The sequence below is a fragment of the Neopelma chrysocephalum genome, unplaced genomic scaffold, assembly GCF_003984885.1.
Source record: "Neopelma chrysocephalum unplaced genomic scaffold, ASM398488v2 Primary Assembly neopelma1_71, whole genome shotgun sequence".
In the NCBI taxonomy this organism is placed as follows: domain Eukaryota; kingdom Metazoa; phylum Chordata; class Aves; order Passeriformes; family Pipridae; genus Neopelma; species Neopelma chrysocephalum.
In genome coordinates, this window is record NW_020897731.1 from 404,021 (window position 1) to 429,318 (window position 25,298).

General features: G+C 36.8%; 1 protein-coding gene across 5 annotated transcripts in view; it reads left to right on the forward strand.

Annotated features, from left to right (window-relative positions):
* The window catches only part of HTT (huntingtin), an 80,254-nt gene that overhangs the window by 28,572 nt on the left and 26,384 nt on the right, over nt 1-25,298 (forward strand). For all 5 annotated transcript variants that reach the window (XM_027686721.1, XM_027686722.1, XM_027686724.1 and 2 more), the window contains 22 exons: nt 1,132-1,278; nt 2,306-2,426; nt 2,677-2,753; nt 4,904-5,055; nt 5,448-5,650; nt 6,487-6,613; nt 7,291-7,418; nt 8,265-8,375; nt 8,940-9,017; nt 9,670-9,893; nt 10,429-10,507; nt 10,641-10,802; nt 11,701-11,756; nt 12,532-12,680; nt 13,333-13,469; nt 15,443-15,559; nt 17,648-17,770; nt 18,275-18,510; nt 19,834-19,976; nt 23,199-23,406; nt 24,003-24,144; nt 25,057-25,236. In XM_027686721.1, coding sequence (XP_027542522.1) covers nt 1,132-1,278; nt 2,306-2,426; nt 2,677-2,753; nt 4,904-5,055; nt 5,448-5,650; nt 6,487-6,613; nt 7,291-7,418; nt 8,265-8,375; nt 8,940-9,017; nt 9,670-9,893; nt 10,429-10,507; nt 10,641-10,802; nt 11,701-11,756; nt 12,532-12,680; nt 13,333-13,469; nt 15,443-15,559; nt 17,648-17,770; nt 18,275-18,510; nt 19,834-19,976; nt 23,199-23,406; nt 24,003-24,144; nt 25,057-25,236 — 3,100 coding nt within the window. The remainder of the gene's footprint in view (nt 1-1,131; nt 1,279-2,305; nt 2,427-2,676; nt 2,754-4,903; nt 5,056-5,447; nt 5,651-6,486; nt 6,614-7,290; nt 7,419-8,264; nt 8,376-8,939; nt 9,018-9,669; nt 9,894-10,428; nt 10,508-10,640; nt 10,803-11,700; nt 11,757-12,531; nt 12,681-13,332; nt 13,470-15,442; nt 15,560-17,647; nt 17,771-18,274; nt 18,511-19,833; nt 19,977-23,198; nt 23,407-24,002; nt 24,145-25,056; nt 25,237-25,298) is intronic.

Here is a 25,298-nt window from a genome sequence, read left to right on the forward strand (position 1 = left end):
ACTCCCAACCATTGTAGTTTACACATGGTCACAAGCAGCGTATCTTAAAACTTTTGTGCTTACTGATTATAGTGCAGTAGCAAATTTTGTTTAAAAAGCAGCTGTTTGCTGGAACCTACTGTGATTACAGTTGCTATACACATAAATGCACCAAACAGTAGGGATTAGTTGGTAGTTTATTTATTAGAATTCAAAGACTTAAGTTTTATACTTAAAGAAGTTGGAAGCATGTAATACTGAATTCCTGGTGTGTTTTAGATATAGATATAGATATCTGTCTGAAGAGTCTCTTTCCTAGTTTTTTCAGTCTATTAATTGCTGTCCATTCCTAATAACAAATGAAGGACAACAAAACCTTTTAAAGTTCTGACTTTAAAAAGTCAGAAAAAAGTATTGTTATTGCCCAAACATCTCAGAAGAGAAGTCTTGGAACTGTTGCATCATAGAGTTTGTTGCTTTTATTGAGGGACTTGATTTTGAAGCAGAGTTATTTTGTTAACTGACTGGTAACAAATTGGAGTTTTTTTGTATCTTCATGCTGACTTAGTGACAGCAGGTATGTTAAGCGGTGGAAAAGACTTAATGGCCCTAGAAAGCTGCTACAAACCCCTTGAAACATCCAGGGTGGGCAGTCATTGGAAGTACTGTTTGTGAAATTACAAAAATGTGTACAGTAGTTTTTCACTGTTGCATAGGTTGAAAAGATCGTTGTTCAGGAAGACTGGATTTTACTGTATGTTTAGGTTTTGCTGCATAGAAATCAGATGGTGGAAAATTGCCCTTTTCAGGTAGAAATTAGTGTTTGCTTGATGCAGATGTTAATGGAGAAAATAGCTGGGGAGATGGGAGCACCAAGAAAGAAGTACTCTAGCAAAGTGTTTGTTGTAGTTTGTATAGGTTTGGAACAATTCCTTTGTCCTTACTTGAGCTCCTTGATTATAATGAAGTGCAATTGTATAAAGATGAATTCAGTTTAATCAGTTTTGAAACAGCTTTTATTTACAACTTGATATTTGTAATTATTGTATGCAGCTTTCTGAACTGTATATTAAATGTACTTTAAATGTACTTTGAACTGTATATTAAATAATACCTCCATAATACTTTTTCTTTTTGACAATTATCGTTAAGGCTTGTTCCAAAGCTGTTTTATAACTGTGATCAAGGACAGGCTGATCCAGTTGTGGCAGTAGCACGAGACCAGAGCAGTGTCTACCTGAAACTTCTCATGCATGAAACACAGCCCCCGTCTCACTTTGCAGTGAGCACCATCACCAGGTATGTTATGTCTGGTCTTGCTTTAAAAGCAGTGTACCCCCAAATTTCAACTTGTAATGCCTAGAATCGTAGTTAAATCCTGCAAATCCATGTGCTTTTTCTAGCCTGTAGGAGCATCTGTGGTAGTTTTAAGCTCCACAGAAACAGATTAAAGAATAAACTGATCTGTGAGTTACTAGTGATGTGCTGACACATTGATTGTAGGGAGTAATTGTTTTGAGATCGTTTCTTCTGTCCATCCTGAAGTCACCCTACTTGTCCATTAAATTGCACAATTAAGTGCAGTTTTTCAAGCTAATTGTACTTATGCATTATTGTTCAGATATGTTGACCTGAATTTATAACTCTTCACATACTTTTTAATGATTGTGGTTGCAGAAGTCTGTACTCCTTTTATAATTTAAAAATAAATTCTAATTTTGATAGTGTGATCTTCTTGCTGCATTTTTGCTGCCAGCTATACTTTTTCTGTTTAGATATTTTGTCTTATAGAGAGTATGAATTGTGTGTGTTTATAGGAGCTGTTTGCTTCTATCAGTTTGTCATACAAGTTTTTAATTATGTACCTTTTTACTATATGATCTTGATCATGTCATTTAAGATATATATACTGTAGTATGGAAGCAATAGAACTTTGTGGACACGGTATTATTCCATATAGAAAATAGGGTTTTTTCAACAGGAATAATCCAAAGTCTGTAAGCATGGAAAAATGTGAGATGGATTTGAGCAAAAGCAAAGACTAATGTTAAATTGGTGGTGATTTCTCAAGTGTCTAGTTGGGTATTGAAAGTTGATCTATTGCTTCTGTTTGCTAACAAAAGGATTTTATTTATAAATAGATTGCATTTATGAATACAGAAACAAAAATATTATGGTATAAGATGGCATTTAGAGTGTTCTCAGATTTTGTATTTTATAAGCAGTCTGTGAAATACATAATAGTAATTTAAACCATAATAATTTTTGATTGGGATGTTTGTTTTTTTGAGTACATATTTTAGTGGTATAAATGTTTTTATTTCAGAACATATAGAGGTTACAATATGATGGCAAGTCCAACAGATGTCACTATGGAAAACAACCTTTCAAGGGTTATTGCAGCAATTTCCCATGCATTGACAATATCCACTACAAGAGCACTTACAGTGAGTTTTCTTATGTGTGAGTTTTCCTATAGATGAGTTCCTTTGAGTTTACTTGCTATGGCAGCTGACTGTTTCTTTTCTATTTTGCATGCTTGTTTTAATTTTTATTATTTTTTGGCTATATTTGTATCTACAGTTTTTGTACTGTGATAATGGCAATAGTAATAGATTTAATTCTCACTCTTTAAATACCCTGTTGCTAACTCTTCCAGTGGGGAAACTAACTCAATTCTTGGTGTTAACTTTTCAGTTTGGCTGCTGCGAAGCTTTGTGTCTTCTCTCCACAACATTTCCAGTCTGCACCTGGAGTGTGGGATGGCACTGTGGGTATGTTCCCTCATTTGTTAATCAAGCTTCTGAAAGTCATGTTTGCAAAAGGGAAGTATACTTATTTAGGCATTGGAAGTCCTGGTTTAGGTATATGCTGTTAGGCTTACCTTAGCAGTTATTTAAGAACTTTATACAGAATACAGAAGATTATAACCTCAGGTTAAGATATTAAGTGTCAGCACTTTGTCATCCCTGGAACCACCGTGTTTGTCACAGGGATTGGCTGCAACTACTGAAATAGAAAGATACATATGATCAGCATCTATCAAAGTAAGTAATAGGGGAAAATTTTCTATGCTTTTGAAAGCATATTTATCTTTGGGATATTATGTCTTGTGATATCTCTTTAAAATCAGAACATTATCATTTTCATCTTGATTTCATGTTGAAAACTGGTGGGTCAAGGAAGCTGGTTCATCATTGCTTCTATAATAGTGTCAGGTGCATTTAAATTGTTGTCATGTGGCACACTGGATGGGAACATCAAATCAGATGTCTGTAATACTTAAGTGTTATATGTAGGTAGTATATTATAGCCCCAAAGTGCTTACATTCTGAAGAGTTTCTTCAGATTGTAACTGTACAGGTGTCAGCCTAAAGCTTTGATTTTGCCTCTGATTATTAGTGTGCTGTGCCACATGAGCTGTAGAAGTACCTACTGGAGATGTGCACATGTGGAGCTGTTTGGTTTTAAATAGATTTAACATAATTTGTGTTAATTGTCTTCATTGCTGTCGTTGAGTCTCTACTCTTATTCTGCTCGATTGCAAAATTTTGTCTTATTTTAAAAATGAAATAAAACCCCAAAACAAAAAACCAACCCTTCCTCAGCTGATTTTCTTGTCAGCAGGCCCTTGCTTTCCTTGCTGGCCATAAGCGAGGTGTGCTCTCTTTATGCAGTGTAAAAGATGTCTTGAGCTATAGGTCCACTTTTAACAAATGAAGTAATTCAGGATGTGAGCAATACTTGGCTGGAATATAAAATCAATGTACAATTTGCAGCAATATGTCTTCTACTCTACCCAGCTTAAAAATGCTGTTTTTAAGATGAATCTAATGCATCTAATATTCATCAGATCAGCATTTACCCTTTCCACTTATTCCTTCTTTACAAATTTTTGGCCCATGTTCCTGCTAGTTTGGATTGTAATTTTATTTTTGTGAAATGATACGGACATTTATCATTCTGGATAATAAGAATACAATAGCATGGATAGTAACATGAGAATTTTGCCAAAATTCCTTTCTGTCTTAAGTATTGTTGTTCTTCTGATTAAGAAGCTATTGGAACTGCTGCATTCCAACTCTGTACAGCTCAACATGGATTAAGTCATGGGTTTCTAACTGTATGTAAGGTAAAAAACAGCTGCCTAGGAAAATACTTTAAAAAAAAAAGGAAAAGGAAGGCACTGTAGTCACCTCTGTAGCTTTGTCAAAATAATGGCTATACTTAGTGTAAATTTTATTTTCTCAAATAGCTGTAGTTGTATTAGACCAGAGTGACTACTTTAGAAGATTTTTTATTTAAATTAAAGGATACCCTGAAAGATTCCTTATGTATGTTATTCACATAGTATTCTGCCAAACATCTTTTGATGATCTCTGCCTGCTCTTTTTGAAACTTGAGTTCTGTGGGAAATACTGATTTTGTAGTTATTGTCCAGGAAAATACAGAATGCAGCAAATTACAATCCTGGGTAGAGTCCACTCATAAATCTAAAGGATTTGATGGATTACAACTGTTTAATTAAATTCTTGTCACTTTAAAGCACTATCTTGTCACATTGCAGTAGTATAGCTAATGTCTTCTAATATCCCTACCTTGCATATGTGCAAGGCTTAATTGGAGATGCTTCAGGACTGTAGTGGTTAGCAAATAAATACGGAATTCTTCAGTTTATCAGTAGATGTCACTAGTAGATTTGATGCTTGCTATTAAAAAAAAGACTGTTAAGAAAACGGGAGTATTGTCAGGTCTCTGCTGCAAATTGATGCTAAAAGTCATGCTTGAGTGTTAAATGTATATATCTGTAGTACTGATTTAATTTCTTTAGATTAGCCATCTACTTGACTGTTAGTTTTTTTAAGACTTTAAATTTACTAAAAGAGGGAAAAAAAGTTATGACATTCCAAAATTAAACTTCCAGTGTCTCCCAGCCAAGCTCTTCAGATGAAGCTCAGAAGGGCTGCACCATTGGTATGGCCGGCTTGGTTCTGTCTCTCCTTTCATCAGCGTGGTTCCCACTGGACCTCTCAGCACATCAGGATGCTTTGATTTTGACTGGAAACTTGCTTGCAGGTAAGGCAGGACAAGAAGAGTGGGATTGTCCTAGTATTTTTACCATTACTATTAGAAGGCCCATATCTCACTCTATTCTGATTGTATGCAAGGAAATACTTGCAAGATTAAGCAGAAGAAATAAAGAAAGAACTTGTACACAGGAGGTTTGAAAAGGTGCTGCCTCTTTGTTGCAGATTTCCTCTCCTTGCCAAAGGCCATGTGCTTAGTATGCCTGGTACAGACTGGGTAGAAAGAGCCAGCATTTTGTTGCTGTTTAAAACTATGCAGCGACTCCTGGGTTTGAATTTCTGTCGTGCAGGGGTGATAACCCTGTATGCCTTTAAAATTTTCTGATGCTTAGTTCCAAGTTTTATCTTCTATTTCTTCAAATAATGTAATTCTAATTACAGCAAGTGCTCCCAAGTGCTTGAAGAATCCCTGGAGTGCTGAAGAAGATTCAAACCAAGGTGCTGCAAAGCAGGAGGAACCCTGGCCAGCTCTGGCAGACCGAACTCTTGTCACTTTAGTAGAACAGCTCTTTTCTCATCTGCTGAAGGTCATTAATATTTGTGCACATGTAATGGATGATGTTGCTCCTGGCCCAGCAGTAAAGGTATATATTAAAAATAAATAAGTACAGCTGTGTGACTTAAATACTGTTGTGCTATAGACCTCTTCACATTTTAGTCTTGATACAGGAAACTTTCTAATTCCTTGGTAATATGACTCCACTAGGGGTAGTAAAGCAAGTAAGATGAAAAAACATGCATATTGTTCTTCCACAGAACAGGTTCTTCTTTAGTTCTGCAGTGTTTATAATAGGAACTTAATTTTTGAACCTTTTATTCCCGGTGACTTCACCTGAAATATTAGTTCAATTAGGAGTATATGTAGTAGATGGAGTATTGGATTACATGCTCTGGGAAATGTGGTGACTTTTGGGTTGGTTGGGTGGTTGTAATGCACTGAGCTCCTTTTGGGGCTAAAAATCACTCTTCTGAAGATCCTGTAAAATATTTTGGTTTCTGTAACAGCTCATATGACGTACTTCCATGTTTGGGGTTTTGTTTTGGGGTTTTTTAAGGCATATACATGTGAAGACTGATACTGTAAGACAGTATTATTAAGATTAGTAATTTCTTCATATTTTAAATGTGTGAATATTGTTTTGACACTCCTTTGTCTGGAATCAAAAGAAACTTTAGTCATTGAGCTCCAGTTCCATCTCATTGACTTATGCTGAAGTTGAGGAGTAAAATAGGGAACGTATGAAACTACTTCCTTTTCCCACAGGAAATTCATGTCCTGAACCTGAGAGTTGAGACACTTTAATTTAACAGACAGTCAAATAAAGGAGAGTTTAAACAAAAGATAAATATGCTTATGTTTGTGTAGAAGAAGAAAGGCTACTTGTGCTTACAAAACTAATAAAGCTTTTTTTAATTCTAGGCAGCATTACCTTCTCTTACAAACCCACCTTCTCTTAGTCCAATTCGGAGAAAGGGGAAAGAGAGGGAGTCTGTGGAACAGGCATCTGTGCCAATGAGCCCTAAAAAGGGTGGTGAAGCCAGTCCAGGTAGGCACACTCAATCCTACGAGCCTGACCATCTATCAGCCCCACCCAAGTGTGGTCAAAGCTTAGAGAGAAGAAATAAACCTGAGTAACTCATTTTCTGCCAAAAGGATGGCAGACCTGCTGTCAGAAGTCCTTTTCAGTAATGCATTGGTAGAAAGGCAGCTGTGGGTGGGGCCTTTTTCGCTGTTTTGAGTTTTATGAAAATTACCTGCACTTTTCAGAAGCAAAGTACTGCTGAATCCTTTTCCTCACTTTTTCTGGATCTACTCAGCTATTGCATAAAACAAGTAATTTTTGCTCGTATGTTACTTAGAAGAAATTTGAAAGTTGCTTTGCAGCTTTTGGCAGGAGTGGCTCACATTGCTTTTGGAACAAGATTCTGAATCTTGAAAACTTTTCTTAGTAATGAATGAAGGAAACACGTGTTAGTTCTATTTTGTAAATTGTATGTGCACTTCAGTAATAAGCCCTCTGGGTTGATTTCTCTCACCTCAATGGGCTGGTTTGTTGGAATGCTGGTTCATTTTCTAGTTGTATGTTTTTTCAGTTTGGAATATGCATGCAGATTGAAAAATTCGTGCTGTCTAATAATGCAGATGTGGTTAATTACATTGAGTGTATGTGTCATGAGCAACCTGGAAAAGGTATAGTGTGCTAATCTATTATATACTTCCAAGCTCCTAGGCAAACTGATACTACTGGGCCTGTTCCAACAAGTAAATCATCTTCAGTAGGAAGCTTTTATCATCTTCCATCTTACCTGAAGTTATACGATGTCTTGAAAGCAACCCATGCTAATTATAAGGTACTGCATGATATGGTTTGATTGAATTGTAATGCTGGATAATCACTTTGTTTCTTTTAAACGTGTCTCGGCTTCTGTCAACTCACTTGTTTGCCTGTGTGAACAATTTCTACACACACAAAAGAATTTAAAGAAAGATCACAAATACCACCAATAAAACTAAAAACTGATGAAACAAAAACCTGTTACAGGCATTGTCACGCTACTGCTTGTTTCTCTGCTGTCACTAATGCTGGTACCAAATGACACTTGCTGGCTTGGCAGTGCCAAATGGATCCCCATGTCTATTCTCCCCTCAGTTTATTCCAGTGTTGAATAAACTTTTCCTCATTAATTCAGGCAGTAGAAGATGCATTCCCTAGAGACTTGGTAATCTGATATGTACACTTCAAGGACTGTGTTCCTATTACACCTACTGTGTTTCCAAGAAATGCATTATGACCCTGAGATGAGCTCAGCTGGTTAGAGCCTGGTGTTCATAACACCAGGGTTGTGGGTTCAATCCCTGTATGGGCCATTCATTTAAGAGTTGGACTCTATGATCCTTGTGGGTCCCTTCCAACTCAATATTCTGTGATCTCTTCTCCATTGCATGTCAACATCCTAGGCCTTCCCAGATGATCTAAATGCCTCAAGCTGGAAGATCCCTTTCTTTTTCTTCGTCAAAATGGAGTCCTGCCCTTCCAGCAATTCATAAGGCAGTCTAAGCTGTCAGTGGTTTTGGTTGAACTACACTGAAATTCTAGACAAAAGATCATTTGTGTCAGTACCCACTTCTTCCTGTAATTTGTGTCTCCTTGTCAAGTAATTGTTAAGAAAAAGTGTGGTTTTACTTTCTGGGAACAGGTTACATTGGATCTCCAGAACAGTAATGAGAAGTTTGGATGTTTCTTACGGTCTGCCTTAGATGTTCTGTCTCAAATCTTGGAACTTGCTACCCTTCAAGACATTGGAAAGGTATAAGATTTATTTGTTTTTTCTTTTGTAGTTAACTTGTCCTATATCTGTGGTCCTTACTGGGAGAAGGTAGATATCACTGATTTCAAAATTGGTACTCTTGAAAAAGACAGTAGTCCTAGAAGTGTTGTGCTGCTACAATGTTGGGTAAAGTGCTGCAGCATATTTTCCAGGTTAAATTGCTGCTATTGAAAACCAGAGTAATTTTTTTAGTGTTTAAATTTCAAGGGGGGGGTTCTTTCTGGTAAAAATGATTTGCCTTCAGTCATTTTTACCATATTTATATGTTTAAATATACAAAATATCAGAAGGCATACTGTCCTACATCATCTTGTATGTCTTGATATTTTTTTCTCTTTAACTGTGGTGTTAGGCATTGTGGTATTTTAAAATTAGGAGACAAATATTGCATTTTTATTTCTTTACATACTTCCGTGATTTCCCTTCAAATTAGTGTGGTTTTACTAAGTACAAAAATCTGATCTGTGGTCCAGTTTTCATTTTAATGCTTTATATAAGGAAGAAAAATGTAATTATATGTATTTGTTTTTCTAATTTTTTTAGTGTGTAGAAGAAATTTTGGGATATCTAAAATCATGTTTCAACAGAGAACCAACAATGGCAACAGTTTGTGTACAGCAGGTAAGGAGGTAATTTTTGCGTTTCTTGAAGATTAATCCTGATGTCCTGTGGCTATCAGCTGGATACTAAGACTGGCCATTCTTTTAAGGGAAGTGGTATGAGGAAACCTTGGCCCAGGTGGAGCAAACAGAGCATGTTTTCTTTCATTTTCATTACTTATTATGTAACTTGATACCATCTGAATAATATAGTTTCTTCTTGAACTGCTTCCAATTCAAAGAACTATTTTAGCTAATAATCAGAAAACAGGCTTGTTTCCTATCTTATAGAAAGTGTTCTTTAGCCAGTTACATGAATCAAAAAAACCTGGAAGGCAAAGAACTGCTTTACTGATGGCTTTCTTGCAGGCTTCGGTTAAACATTTAGGTTCAAGTCATCAAAGCTTAATTTTGGTTAGAGGCAATCTTCAGTAGACTATTTTGAGTTGTCACATGGGAATAGCTTCAGTTGCAAAACTAATCATATCTTTTTTGGTGAGGTATGGATTGTTTCGTTTTATTAGCTTTTTTCTGTCTTCATGTATTTTGACTACATGATCCACAGCTTGCATTTTGACCTTTCCTCTAAAGTCCTTTGAGAGGATGAGGAGTCAAGGGGCTTTTTTTCTTGAAATGTTAACTTTTCTTTTTTTCCTTCCAATTTTCTTCTCCAGTTATTGAAAACATTGTTTGGGACAAATCTGGCTTCTCAGTACGATGGCTTGTCTTCAAACCCCAACAAAGCTCAAGGCAAAGCTCAACGCTTAGGTTCTTCCAATTTGAGACCTGGTCTCTATCATTATTGCTTCATGGCACCATACACACATTTTACACAGGCCCTTGCTGATGCTAGTCTAAGGAACATGGTTCAGGCTGAGCAGGAGCACGATGCTTCAGGGTAACTTCCTTCCCTTATGATATAATGTTAACTTGAACTGGAGGCTCTTGTTAGTGTTTTTCATAAATTCGAGTATCTCAGGGGTGCTATGTAACTTGAAATTACAGACTTAAGGAGAGTAATTTGTCTTGGTTGGGGCATCCTGAATCCAGTTATCATTAACATGTTTTCCAAAGCAAAGCTAAATCATTAAAATGAGTATCACTGAAGTTTTTTAAAAGCATAATGGTTTTAAATGCTTGTATTTGAAAGTATTTAATTAATTTGCTAATTACAGCAAATAGTCAATAGCCTAAAGGAAAGGCAGAAGGATGACTAAGCAAAGACCAGAAATTCTTTCTCTAGTGTGTATTTGTTGTCCTCAAATATGTGTGATCTGATCAAAGTGTACTGTAGGTTGTCCCTAAAGTTCTTGAAACAATTAAGTAGATTAAGAAAAGTTGTCATTGGCTAAACAATGTGCAGTTAAGGACAGCATGTTTTGTTTTGTTTTTTTAAAGGTGTTGTGTGGGTTTTGTTTTTTTTTTTGTAACAGATGGTTTGATGTGCTGCAGAAAGTTTCTACACAACTGAAAACTAGCATTTCCAGTGCAGCAAAACATCGTGCTGATAAGGTACTTGTATCTGTGTCCTCCTGAAAGAGCTGTACCTTAGATTTAAAACATTTTTCCTCCTTTTAAAACTAATTTGGTTTTGAATCAAAGACCTGTTCAGATGTTAGATTACTTTAAAATCTCTCTATTACAGAATGCTATTCACAATCACATTCGTTTATTTGAACCCCTTGTCATAAAAGCATTGAAACAATACACAACAACAACGTCGGTACAGCTGCAGAGACAAGTTCTAGACTTGCTTGCTCAACTGGTTCAGCTGCGAGTTAACTACTGTCTGCTGGATTCAGATCAGGTTGGTACCTCACCACATTTGCACATTTGTCATACAGGGGTCTCACCAGCAGGCTTAGGTAACATTTGCAGCAAAAATACTTCCAATAATCCATCCATTGCACTGTAGGTAAAAGCAAAGACTTAAAGGAGGGAGAGACTCAATTTCACCTCAAGCCGCAAAGAGCTTCAGATTTCTGGGGTTTATAATTTAATTTCTGAGTTCTGCAACAACTATTTAAGAACTGTTCATCAGACTGACTTCAAGAATAAAATAATGTGGGCAATACCATCACTGTTGTTTAAATAAAACTTCATTTACATATGGAAATACCTTCTTTCCATTCTGAGAATATGGACTTCCTTATGACGGATAAGGAGCATCATGATTGACAACTATTGCTTGATGTTAATGGTAGTAGAGGGGAGCTAGTGGCAAATACAGTAGTCTGTCTGGTTGCCCATGTAAGCAGTAAATTTGTAACATAAAATTAAAATGGATTATTTACAAGTGTTTTATTTATTATAGTATTTTTGGGTTTATAAACTAGTGTGACTTTCAATGCCTAACTTTTCTGTAAGTTCATGCAAGATAATTCTTTTTAATTCATATATACTTTGGATTTTATCTTGGTTTAGAGCTAGATTTTTGGCTGATTCTTAACTTCTTGACTGTAATACCTCAAATAGTGTGTTACATGAGTGAAAGAGAAATATACAGACTGTGGGTAAAACATGGCCTAAGTTCATGCAAACTGTAATAAGCTGTAACGTCAACAAGATTGTAGAGGGAACATTTCATAACATTTTCGAATGAACTATAGGTGTAAATGATTTTCAGTGCCCATCTGTAACTGTCAAAATGGTGTCAAATGGGAATTAATGTGTCTGTTCTGATGCACGGTTTATTCTTTCTTTAGGTGTTTATTGGATTTGTGCTAAAGCAGTTTGAATACATCGAAGTAGGACAGTTCAGGTATGACATTAGCAATGATCCTTTGAACAGTGTGGGTTTACAACTGTCTCATTCTGAAGCAAGTAGTGACAGTTTTGCTGGTTATTTCTGCCTTATGAAAAAAGGGAGTTCCCTTCTGAGCAACATCCTTGGTTTTTCTCTGGCTTCAGTGGTAACCTTTTCAGATGTTTTAGGTTCCATGTGATTGAACAAGTCAGGAAGTAACATGTTAGAATATAATGTGAAACTGTGCTGTTCTGTTTCTCCATTTTGGTATTGTAAAGCCATTCTTTGGGACCCCCCACCAGAGCTATGCTTTCAGGAATCGGCATTTCTTTGCTAAATTCAATTGCTTAGGGGAGAGCTACTTCTTACTACTGTGGATTCAGAGTGAATCCCTGTGTATTCTGATCACCTGGTACACTTTGTATAGGACCTTATAGATCATAAGGCAGTGAAATTTTTATTGTCAGTTATTTCTGGTTTTTCTCACACTTAAGTTTGTATGAAGAGATAAGTTGGCTTCCTGCTCTGTGGATCTCCTATGGAAATACGCTAATGTGTCATGTGCATTAGATAGTATGTTATAATATAAGTAAATGTAATGGTCAAAGCTTGAAAGAAATCCCTTGGGAAAAAATCCATCGTACAGAACAGGGCGCAGAAAATATAGAAATACTGTATGAAAGCAGAACAACACATTGTTTAAAAAAACCTGACTGTAGAAAGATTGAGTTTTACTGAAGAAAACTGTGCAATTCAAACTTGACGCTTTAAATTTTTGTTTCGTTTTCAGGGAGTCTGAAGCAATTATTCCTAATATCTTCTTTTTCCTGGTGTTGCTGTCTTATGAGCGCTATCATTCCAAACAGATAATTGGGATTCCCAAGATCATTCAACTGTGTGATGGTATCATGGCCAGTGGAAGGAAAGCTGTTACACATGGTAATTCTAAAAAAAAAAAATTAGTAAAGAAAAAAAAAAAGAAAAAAGGCACCAACACTAGTAATAATAAAAATTCAGCAATAAAACCAGTGTTGACTACTGAGCTATAGAAAACTGTAATCATACTGACTGTTCCAGAAGACACTAGCTTTTAAAATTAAGACATCAAATAATCTCAATTCCTTCAGGAAGTTTATTAAACCATACTAACACTGCTACCCCACATTTTGCATCATACATAATTGCGACAAAGCTTTTATTTGAAACTTTATTAGGTAATGAGTTGACAACATAGCAGGACGTTCAAGGCTTTGCTTTAATTTTTAGTCCACTTCCCTTTTTCTTTCAGCCTATAAGTAAACATCTCTTTCATACTTTCCAGTGATTCTGCTGACAAATGCTTTATAAAAATATTTTTTTTTAGCCCTATGAGAATGGGCAAATGTGTCCAAAATGTAAATTTTCTACTAGAAGTGAAAAGATAGCCATCATTATGCATGACAAATTTGGGGTTTGTGGGGGTTTTTTTGGGTATAGGTAGAACCTTTAATAAACTAAAGCCCAGCTTACTTTTAGTAACTGAACTTTAGATCAAGAAATCACAGTTCAAGAGTGACTTGTCTCACACTAAAACAAAAACATCTCATTTCAGCAATACCAGCTCTGCAACCTATTGTTCATGACCTCTTTGTGTTAAGAGGAACAAATAAAGCTGATGCTGGGAAAGAACTGGAGACGCAGAAGGAGGTGGTGGTATCAATGCTGCTGAGGCTTATCCAGTACCATCAGGTAAGAGAGGAGGACAAAGTGTCCCTGTTTATGGTCTATAAAAGGGTAACATTGCTGTGACTGCTAAAAATGCTTCAGGCAATAATCGACAACTTTCTATACAAAAGTTGAGTAGCTGGACTCTGTGTGATATCTTTCCCTGTAGAGTGAGCATGCAAAGGTCTTTGAGGGTAGGGGAAAGGTTCTGCATTACAAATCAGTATTTCAAGTAAAATAACATGTCTGTAGAATTTCTTAGTCAAGTCTAGATAACTAGACTTGAAATGCTCCAGTTAGGATCATGATCTTGGTTGTGTTGCTGACAGATTACATAGAAGGTTAGTGGAAGAGAAGAAACTTAAAAGAATGGGGGTAAAATGGAAGAGAAGACAAGTTTAAAATTAGGAAAGATGCTGCATAAGGATGATTTTGCTGTACAATAGCACTATCTTGAATAAGACTTATTTGAACAGGGTAATGAAACTGGTAATTAGGTATTTGTTATCACTTACTACTTTGACCCAGACCTCATGGGTTTGGAAAACATGTTTCTGCTTTGTAGGAGTGTAACAATGACTTTCTTCAATACACTTTGTTTAAAAGAAAAACATAAAAGTAATTTTAAGAGAGGTGACATGATCAACATGGGATCTTATTGCTTATTCAGGTGCTTAACAAACTTAATGTTCCTTTCATCCTTTCAAAATGCAGTTCTGGTGTATGCTAATGTAAGCACTGTATTTTGTGAGAATAGATGGAAAAAAGTCAGTACATCTTGTCAAAATAATTTGTTAGAACTGCATGTTCAGATTGGGGTAATTTTGTGTATCCACATTTTCTTTTGAATTTTGTAGTTTTATAATCATAAAATGACTAATATAACTATATGAAATGACACTCTGTAGACACATGATGTGAAATAATGAATAATTTTGTGTTACATAAGGTACTGCAATTGCTGGCAGATCTCCTTCTGACACACTTAACCTATTAAAGACCACCCCTGCACTGCTCTTCCCACACCATCCCATTTGTAGCTCTTATTCTGCCCTGTTCTGCTGGTGCAAAAGTAACCCTGGGCTATTCTGTTGTTCCCTGGCTGTGGCTGGGATGCTCTGCAGTGGTGTCTCTGTAAATCTGGGAGGTTCCAAAAGCTGCAGCCTTTAACTCCACCCATGGAGCTTCTGAGTTCAAGTCATTGGGGCAGAATCACTCCTGTCTGCTCTCTCACATGAAAGTTTTTTGGGAAGAAAGTCACCTGGGAGTCTCTCTGCCTAATCTGAATTACCTGACTTTCTTTTACAAGTGTTCTAACTTGTTTTCTGAACCAGGTTTTTCTGTCCCACTTCCCAGTCAATATATTAACACTGTTGCTTGCTGTGTCTTTCTTTGGCTTGTCTGTCTTTCAAAGCATAGTCTCTATAACCTTAAAACCCGTAACTCATTCAGCTACTAGAAGTGATCCTTGCTTGGTGTGCCCCATTATGTTCTCTCTTGTAAACTTTTATATGGAAGTGACAAATCTCAGGTGAACAAGCTCCATAAAAGTGTTTGTTCTGTTTCCTTGACCAAATGTAAACTTTATTGGAGCTAAAGGCAGAGTATACATTTGGAAAATTGCTCTCTTCCTTCCTTCCCTTTCTGTTGAATTAGTGATGCAGCATTTAGATTTCTGATGCTTTTCTTAGTTGTTTGTGTATTCTTTTGCCAAATACCATTTAGAAAGGATAAAGAAAGCAATTTTTTTGTAGTTTATAAAAGTAACTGGAAAATTCCTTAAAAATCACCGTCAACAGCAAAAAAGTCGTAACTAAGAACAGGCTTTTATCCTGAAAATGGGGTTTTATAAATGTTGTATGATTTCTCATGTGGGATTTCTTTTCCCACTTTCTGGCAGATGGTTGAAACAATGAATATTTTTCCCACTGTAGTATTACTTGAATGTTGCTTGTTAGTATTGGTGTTTACTTACACTCTTTTGGTCTTTTCCTCAGGTGCTAGAAATGTTCATCTTAGTATTGCAACAGTGTCATAAAGAAAATGAAGACAAGTGGAAGAGATTGTCCCGGCAAATAGCTGACATTATTCTCCCAATGCTTGCAAAGCAACAGGTGGTTATGTGATTGTTTTAAATCTATAAACATCTAAAATAATTGCTGTAATATATATCTCAATAATGGCTTTGGGTATTTGAATTTATTTTTTTTAATATGAAGACAAATTTTCTTGAAACTGTGGTTGCCATATCTGGAAAAAACAATTACTGCAAGGTAAACTAAGTTTCTGAAGTGATGAAGTTCATATTTAAGTGCATGGAGTATGTGTACTGTGATTGAGACTGTCTCCAGAGGAGGCTCATTCTATTTCTCTTAGATACATGGTTATATCAGAACACCTATTAAATGGCCTGAAGATTGTCTGAATGTCAAAATTCCTTTTTTTTCATAGCTACAGTGGGTCTAATTGCAGACCAGAATACTCAAAGCCCTGTCCAACCTGTCCTTGAACACTTCCAGGGATGGGGCAGCCACGGCTTCTCTGAGCAGCCTGTTCCAGTGCCTCACCACCATCCCACTGAAGAGTTTCTTCCCAGTATCTGATGTAAATCCACCCTCTTTCAATGTAAAGCCATTTCCTCTTCTTGTATCACTACCTGCTCTTGTAAAAAGTCCCTCTCCAGCTCCCTTGCAGGCCCCCTTCAGGTACTGGAAGGTGCTCTAAGGTTTCCCCGGAGCCTTCTCTCCAGGCTGAACAACCCCAGCTCTCAGCCTGTCTCCATAGGAGAGGTGCTCAGCCCTCTGAGCATCTTCATGGTCCTCCTCTGGGCTTGCACCAGCAGGTCAGTGTCCTTCTGCTGGGGGCGCTGGAGCTGGATGCAGCACCAGAGCAGAACAGAGGGACAGAATCACTTCCCTCAACCTGCTGCCCATGCTGCTTTGGATGCAGCCCAGGACACGACTGGCTTTTTGGGCTTTTATTTTTTCTTTTGCCTAACTTCCTCTTCATAAGTAGAAGTGTCTTTAGATGGAATTTCCTGTATTTCAACTTGTACCTATTGCCTTTCATCCTGGTACTGTATACTACTGAAAAGATTCTGGCTCTTGCTTCTGTGCTTGTTGTCTCCTTCTCCTGCTTCCCCTGGTCAGATACTTGTGCACGTTGATGAAGATCACCCTGAGCCTCCTCCAGAGTGAACAACCTCAGCTATCACTTGTGTGACAGGTGCTCCAAGCCAGTAACCATCCGTGTAGCTTTCTGCTGGACTCCCTCCAGTGTGTGCATGTTTCTCTTACTGGACTGCATACTGGGGCAGGAGAGTGGGTGCTTCATATCTGAGAAGTAAAGAAGACTTCTTTTAGAAAAAAAATTTCACTGCTGCTCCCTAAGCAATAGAGGACTTGTCTTTGATACAGCTCTTCTGGAATTATAAACACTTACTTCAAGGATAAAAAGTAGAACTAGTGAAATTGTGCCCTAAATGTTCTTTGCTCCACGATGGCAGTTCCCCAGTCCCAGGAGGAGATCTCGTGTCTGGGGAGAGTGGGCAGGATCAGAGAGCAGGTTTTGAGCAAAGCTAAAATGTTGGCAAATTGAAATTTATGTTGTTTTGTATGACTGTGCATGTGCTCAACTGTCAAATTATTTAAGCAGGATTGGGGCATCTAGGTTTGTAGTTCAGTCCTTTGCTTTTTGTAGTTGATTGTTTTAGAATTTAGCTAAAAAACTGTTCAAGTAAGCTGTCCTACTTCTCTTGCTTTAATACCACTGGAACTGTGCACTTTTCTGATGATTAGGAGGTTTTTTCCTCCTAGTTACCTGCTTAAGTTTATTCATGACCAGCATTGCTCTCTATAAAAAAAACTTCGTAGGATGTGCAAAGAGGAGAAAAATTTAAAATTTTATAACAACTCAGGCTTCTGGTCTCATTCTCTGAATAAGGCCTATTTCTCCTAAAAAAATGTATGTGGTATGTATATTGGATTTCATATAATAGGTTTTTGTCCATGTTCTCAAAATTCAGGTGTAGGAAGGCCTGCAATGAAACTTAAATTTACCTTTATGGCTTTTGGTTGCTCTGAATTTTGTTCTGTAAAGTACACAGGTTGTCATAGAAATGTTTAAAACATGAAATGGTAATTTTATGTTGGAGTTACCATTAGTGGATAGTTAGAAATTAGTTTTGTGTTTTTCTTTTACAGATGCATATAGACTCTCATGATGCTCTGGGAGTTCTGAACACTCTGTTTGAAATTTTGGCTCCTTCATCCCTTCGCCCTGTGGACATGCTTTTAAGGAGTATGTTTGTTACTCCTAAAACAATGGTAAGCAATTGTTTCCAGAGAAGAATCTGGTGGCTTTCATGCAAAACAAAAGAACATGTTTTTCTATTTAATAATTTGGTATGTAGTGTTAAAGTACCTGCAGCAGATTTTGGGAAAGAATTAGTTAGAACTAATATGATTTACCGAGTGCTTTATACAGGAATGTTCTGCTTATGGATTACTTCCTTCATATTGTATTTTGAGGATAAGGAATAGAGAGAAAGGTACTGTTACAATAAAGTCTAGAATTCAATTTGATAGGTAAATCACATTTTTCTTATGCAAGTATTAGTACCATTTTTATAGTTGAGAGATTGTTTAACAGAGTGAATATAAGCTTGACAGTTACCACAAGAATAGCATTTTGGAAAATCTGAACTTAAAAGTTATTTCCTGCTTGTTCCATTCTGAGAAGGATCTGTTTGGTTTTTTTAAATACATTCCTGTGTTGTGTTGTTTAACCTCAAAAGTATTCAATGTTCTGGTTTTTTATGTTTGTGTTAGGCATCAGTGAGCACTGTCCAGCTATGGATTTCTGGAATTTTAGCTATCCTTAGAGTTCTGATTTCACAGTCAACAGAAGACATCGTTCTATCCCGTATACAAGAGCTTTCTTTCTCACCTTATTTGATTTCATGTCAAGCAATTAACAGACTGAGATGTGGAGAAAACATACTCACACCAGAGGATCGCACTGAGGGTAAACAGGCAAAATATCTGCCTGAAGAGACATTTTCTAGGTATGTTGTCTTTTGAATAACTTAGGGGAAAGATGTTGGTTTCTGAGAAATCACAAATATGTTGTGCAATATTTTACATGTATAGAACTGTTTCTGATAGGAATAAAGTCTCTTAATAAGTTGATATGGAACAAGTGTGTGTGGAGGAAGGAATAATGAGATGGACAGGGATGTAGATAAGCAGTTTGTTGAGCAAAAACTTTAGACTGTTCTGGTACCTCTTCTCAAGCCAAGGGATTGACCTAATGGAGCTGTTAAAATGGATGAATCCTGGACTTATTAAAATCAGGTCCAAAAACTTAACTGCTTAACCCTTTCCTTCCTTTCTGTGTGGTGACTAAAAGACAAGTCATTTCCTTAAGTAGAAGCCCAGGTACTGTACTGGAATCTTGGCAGCCGTGGGATTCAAATCTATTAAGTTAGTCCTGCTCTTTATTTCCTATTTTACAAGAGCTGGCTTTGTCTAGTTAGCTTCCCATGTTGATGTCCTCAGAGAGTGACAAACTTCAGGCAAAAGAAACGTGGAGAGATGGCAGTGGTATTACATTGACATAATGTTTGTCATGAAGGCATTGTATTTCAATGTGGTGGGAAACATTTGAAATAGCTATTTGTTTAATAAAATAAGGACTTTTTACGCAAGTATGGAACTTCAGATAGGAATAAAATGCTGTTTCTTATCATTGAGCTCACTGCGAGGGTGATGAGTAGAGGGAAAAGGGGCTTCTGGGCACCCATACTGTGACCTTATGCCCAACAACAGTGACGTGAGTAATGGTTATGGCCAAGAGCAAGGATGGCTTTCCTCAAATGCTCTTTTTTGGTGCTTGTTTTGACACCACCCATTGCCCCATCTGGAGGTTTGACACAGAACCTGTGTAGTAGAGTGTGGATAGATGAGGCTGTAAACAGATGAATTACTGTGACTCACTGAATTACCTCTGCTCGGCTGAGCTGTGGTAACTGTCACAGTTTGGTTTTAGCTCAAGGGAAATCACTATAAAGACACCATAACATTTTGAATATAAGCTTTTTAACTGAGGTGGAATGGTGTATGAATCCTATCATAACTTCAGCTGATGGAGTAGATAATCTAGATCCAATATGTAATTATTGAAGTGCTTATGATCATATAACATCATATTTGTTTTAGGTCAGCCTGTTCTGTAGTGTTTCATTTAGTATGCTCTTTAGGATGAAGGGTCAAGGGCTTCATATTTTACTTCTTAAACCTAACTAAGTTAAGTAGGCAAACCTCACCTTGTTCTGAAAGATGTTGCATTGATAGTTTTTCTGTTGATTGTGCATGTGTTTTTTTTCAAGGTTCTTATTACAACTGGTTGGCATTCTATTGGAAGATATTGTTACCAAGCAATTAAAGGTGGACATGAATGAGCAGCAACATACTTTCTACTGCCAGGAGCTGGGCACACTGCTTATGTGCTTAATACATATCTTCAAATCAGGTAATACTTGAAACATTGTCTGTGTTGTTGTAGCATGTAGTGGCAGAGTGGTTTTTCAGTTCTAAGACAACTATTGAATGCATTGAACTACCGAGAAGGAATATGTCGGTGCTGAAGATGTTGTATTTTACACCTTATAAAGAACTTCCCAAACTTTTGTGCTTGTGTATGCAGGGCACATTTTTCACATTTCTCCAGTCTTTGTGGAACAAAATCTAAGTAGTGACTTTTCATCTCTCCTATTTCACGGTCTAAAATCTTCCAATCCAAAAAAGTGCAAAGCGTTCCAAATTTGTGGCTATATTTCTCATGGTTTTTCTCAGTTTGGAGGTTAGTAGGTCTGTCCAGGCTTAAACTTACTGAGTTACAGACCACTGGTTCAGACTCATGACAAGGTAGCTTCCCTTTTTTTTGTCATAATTAATAAAAACATATAAAACAAACAAAAAAGTCCCCAGAAAAATAGGAAAGGTAGCACTGTTCCAGCTAGCTGGTCTTGAACTCCTTCCTTCAGTTTTGGAAATTCCACTTTAGGTATCTTCTGCTCGATACCCAGTAATCTGGCCCTTCGTAATTCCTTAGTCTTATTTTCCTAGTAGTGGCACTATCTTCCCTTTCTTCTTTTATTTTTACTTTACTATGACTGCCCTTTTTGAGTTCTGATTTTCAGCTTGCGGCTGAAATTCAACCTTGGATTAACTGTAGTTGTCTCCAATTTAAAAGGTCTTGGCACAAGTCCCTGGTTCTTCATAGACCTCCTTGCAGATATGGGACAAGGAACTCTGCATTCCATTGCCTCGGTCTACAAAATGGGAGTTAAAGTACTTTACTACTTAGCAGAAGTGAATAACAAAAAAGTGCATGCAGAATACTCTTGTTAGACATTTAAGTCGATTCAGTGCTCCATTGTATCTCAACCATCTCAGATTTTTTTTTTCTTTTCAAGCTCTTCCTACAGAGTTCATTTTAAATCCGTTTTTGAGAAAAAATCTTAGTTCTGTTCCTGTCATTCCTGCGAGCTGCCTCTTGCAAATATAAGCATTGTAGGTGTAGAGTTAAAACAAATCAAGTGCAGATGGATTTGTTCTGGATCTTCAATTAGTTCTCTATCTAAGCTCAAAGCTTCTGCATCACTGTGGTTTAACTTTCAGTAGCTTCACTCCTCCAAGTCTTCAGTGACACTAACAGGTAGAAAAGTGAGAGGGAAACCAACTGAATTACATTTTGAGAGTTTGTGCAGCTGTGGTGGATGATGTTTTGACTTGTCAGCAGAGAGCTTTAGCTTAAGAAATGGAGTCCTCCAAACCAAAGTTCTTGGTGTAAGACTCCAGGACTGTGCATGAAGAGGCACAAAATTTGGTGACAGTTATCAGAGCCTTCCTTGATCTTTGAAGTGTGCTTTGGGGCACAGAACTCGGGGTATAGTGAGTTGTTGACAGCTCTCTTCCCATGTGTCTGTTACTGTAATAATTGTTTATACTATTTCTGTTTAGGAGAAACACCTGAAAAAATATTATAACAAATAACTTATGCCAAAGCGTTTTGGAGTAAGTGATTAATCGGTGACAAGCCAGGAGCAATGAAATCAGAAAATCAAGCTGGTGATTCAAACTGGGGAAGTAGGTTCTTCCACAGTGGGAGCTGAGGATAATGGAAAGGGAAAGCACCTAGTTCTGCTGCAGTGACAGACTTCCAGGCTGCACTAGGAGTCTTTCCAGGAATTATGTAGAAATTTTCGTGGAAAATTAAATATTAAAATACTCATGCAGAACACTGGGATATGTGTATTGCATGATCTCTAGAAATTAATTTAATGTAAAACTACAAATAACTTAGGGTATAATGTTACTACTAGTATTTATGCGGTGTAACAGATTAGAAAAAACATTGTTCTGACACCTGGGCTGTGTTTTCATGTCATAACAGTTTTGTTTAGGTTTAGGATTAACTAAGTGCCTGGTTTTGTAATACTTTTCTTTTGTTCAGTTAAAACCTCCATACCTATTTTCTCTTGAAGTTATATGCTCCTAACTAGAGGTGTAGCTTATAGCAACTTGTGTCTGGAAGCATAGACTGTATTCTGTTGTTTTTAACCACTGTTCTACTTGGAAGTTTTGTCTTCTCGCCTGTTACAGTGTTTTCAAAATGTGAGTGTTGCTGACTCCTAGATTATAAGTGAACATTTTCAGTGTGCTACTTTGAAGTTAGTAGAAATAAAAGGCATAGACCAAGTGAAAAGATGAACATGCAGTGGCTTTCATGGCTGTGGGAAGTCACTAGATGGTGCAGTTCCTGCCAGTGCAGGAAGCTGGAATGGTGCTAACACTGCTTTGCTAGTAAGTGGAACCAGAGTTTTAAGACTCGGTTACTTTTCCCATTCTTTGCTGTTTACATTGTGTATTTATAAGTCCTGGGGGCAGCTTAAACTGGTCCACATGGATGTGGAATTTACAACTTCATTCTTCTGTATATCTGGCAAGGCAAGCAAGTAACACTGCAGATTTCCTTCATTATTCTGATTAGCTCTTGGTTTCTAACTTACTCTGAAGGAACCCTTTTTTTTTTTACCCTGATCTTATCTTCCATGGAGACTCAAGAAGTTCTATACCTTTAGACAGCTTTCCTTGTTTTTCCCCCCTTTTCATATTTCTTGTTTTCCCACCCTTTGTTTTGGCATATGAACACAGAATGAGCAAGTCAGAAAGCAAAATTTTACTTTTGTGCTGAGTGTTCAGTATGCAGGGTAATGGCAGAAACACTTTTTGCACTTCAGAAATTGGATGGAAGGGTATAAGTTTAGTTTCAATAAAATGTATTTAGAAAGCCATCCTCTGAACTAAGATACTTGTAAGCCTTATTCCTTAACATGCAGAATAGTAGTTCCATCATGGCTCTTAAGTAGAACATCTGTGTTCTAATTTATAAACAAACAAACAAAAAAGTCCTGGTCCTGGGTTGAAAATTTTAAATTTAATAAAGTTTTCGTGTATCAGATGAATTAGAATTGTAATAAAACCTATTTAAAGCATTATTGATTGAGTCTGAGACCTGGTCACTTCTGGTTTACACACTGCCCTTGGGCAAACTCCATCACTTGCCTTAAATTTATAAAACCACTTAGTATGTACCTTTCTTGCAGGAATTCTACCCTGAATAATTTTGAGACTTCAGAATTCAGAATAAAGTATAGTTACTCTAACATGCTTTTGTTGTTGTTTTTAGGGATGTTTAGAAGAATCACAGCTGCAGCCACCAGACTTTTTACAGGAGATGGATCTGATGGTAGTTTCTACACCCTTGAAAGTTTGAGTGACCTTGTTCAGTCCATGATTCCCACACATCCTTCTTTAGTTCTCCTCTGGTGTCAAATCCTGCTTCTTGTCAATTATACCAACTACAACTGGTGGTCAGAAGTGCATCAAACCCCAAAGTAAGATTTGGTTTTGTTCCCTAGTAGTAGCCATGTGTTTCATATGATTATGTTTGCTAAAATCTTATTAAAGCAATCTAGCTTCTTTCTGCTAAGCCTATCAGCTCACTGAGTAGTGCTACTTGGATTCTGAAATGTAGTTCTGCATTTACTTTACATGTACTGTGTTGTCTATTCTGACATTGGTATGATTTACTGATATTGTCTCTATTTTTCTGGGTTGTGCATCATTCCAGTCTGACACTACACTGAGTGCTCAAGAGCACTGGTTTGGCTTGAGAAGAAAATACAATAGGTTCTGTTATCCTCCCAGAGATGCAATAGCCCATGTTTCTCTTTTAAATAACCCATTTAATTCTTTAGACTGTCCGAAAAAGTAATAAGCAATACTGCAGTTGTTAAAAAATAAAGATCTGATGGGAAGCCAAGTGTCTACTTCAAAGCAGAGTAATGTTTGAATGAAGTTCATCGGGAAATGCGTGTTATGTAAGGGCATTGGTAGGACATTCCAAGCAATTTGGTTGTTAATGTTTCTGTAGGTGTACCAAGAAAATATAGCAAGAAAATAGTAACAAAATATAATGTACTTCCTGCAGGCGACACAGTCTTTCTACTACTAAATTGCTTAGCCCTCATATATCTGGAGACAGTGATGAAACAGATTTGGAATCTAAACGGGGCATGTGCAATCGGGAGATAGTGAGAAGAGGAGCGCTCATTCTTTTTTGTGACTATGTTGTAAGTTTTGAATTATGACTTTTATAACTACAGTTTTGGGTTATGATGCTGACAGTCATTTATTACTGGTGTGTGTTAACTGAACCTGTCTGGCTCACAAGTGAAAAATGAAGACTTGTGAAACGAATAATTTTATTTTCAGATGGTGCTTCTGTAAGATTAGATATGACTTCATTTGGCATTTTTTTGCTATTCTGAACTGAGAGGCAAGCAAACTGCATTCCTTTCAGATTCAATTAACCAAAAGCTGTGTGTAAGAAGCACTTCAAGTACTAATGGACATTCAGTCACCAGAGTCAGATTAGAAGTAGTCCAAGGTAAAATCCTCCGAAACCTCTTTGCTGGGGTGGGACAGCCTCTCAGCATCGCCTGGTTAACTCTACAGATCTTTTCATGTTGCATTGCACTGCTTGTCAATACACATACAGCCTCTTTAGGTTTGACATTAATTATTGACAGATTTCTTTAGATTTGTTTTCCAGGAATTATTCATCTTGTATTAAAGGCTAGTAGTAATAAAAAATCTTTAAGAAGCAGCCTAAATGAAAATTACATTTTACAAGACAACTCTGTGTGTGCATGTTTATTTCAAACAGCATTTCATTAAAAGCAACATCTTTGAATTGACTTTCTCAATTTACTTGTTTCTAACCTGGGTTTTTAGTGTTTTTAAAAAAATAATTTGCACGTTCATTATAAATATCTAAATTTGCAACAAGATCAAAAGCATTTGGAAAATTTGTCATGTAAAAATAATGATGGTGATATTAAAATATAGACACTTCATGTCATTATTTTGAAGTAGCTATCAGAATTATATATGAGAAACTTCATGTTGTGTCATATTTAGTAATTAAGTTTTAACATTGGTGTTACTGGAATTAAAAAAAATTTTAATTTTTTCCCCTTTAGTGTCAAAACCTACATGATTCAGAACATCTGACCTGGCTTATTGTGAATCATGTTCAAGACTTGATTAATCTGTCCCATGAGCCTCCAGTACAAGACTTTATTAGTGCTGTTCACAGGAATTCAGCAGCCAGTGGTCTCTTCATCCAGGCCATTCAGTCACGGTGTGAGAATCTTGCGGCTGTAAGTTTATCTAGATAGACTTTTCGTAAAGAATAAAGTTGCTTACATTTCAGCATAAGTTT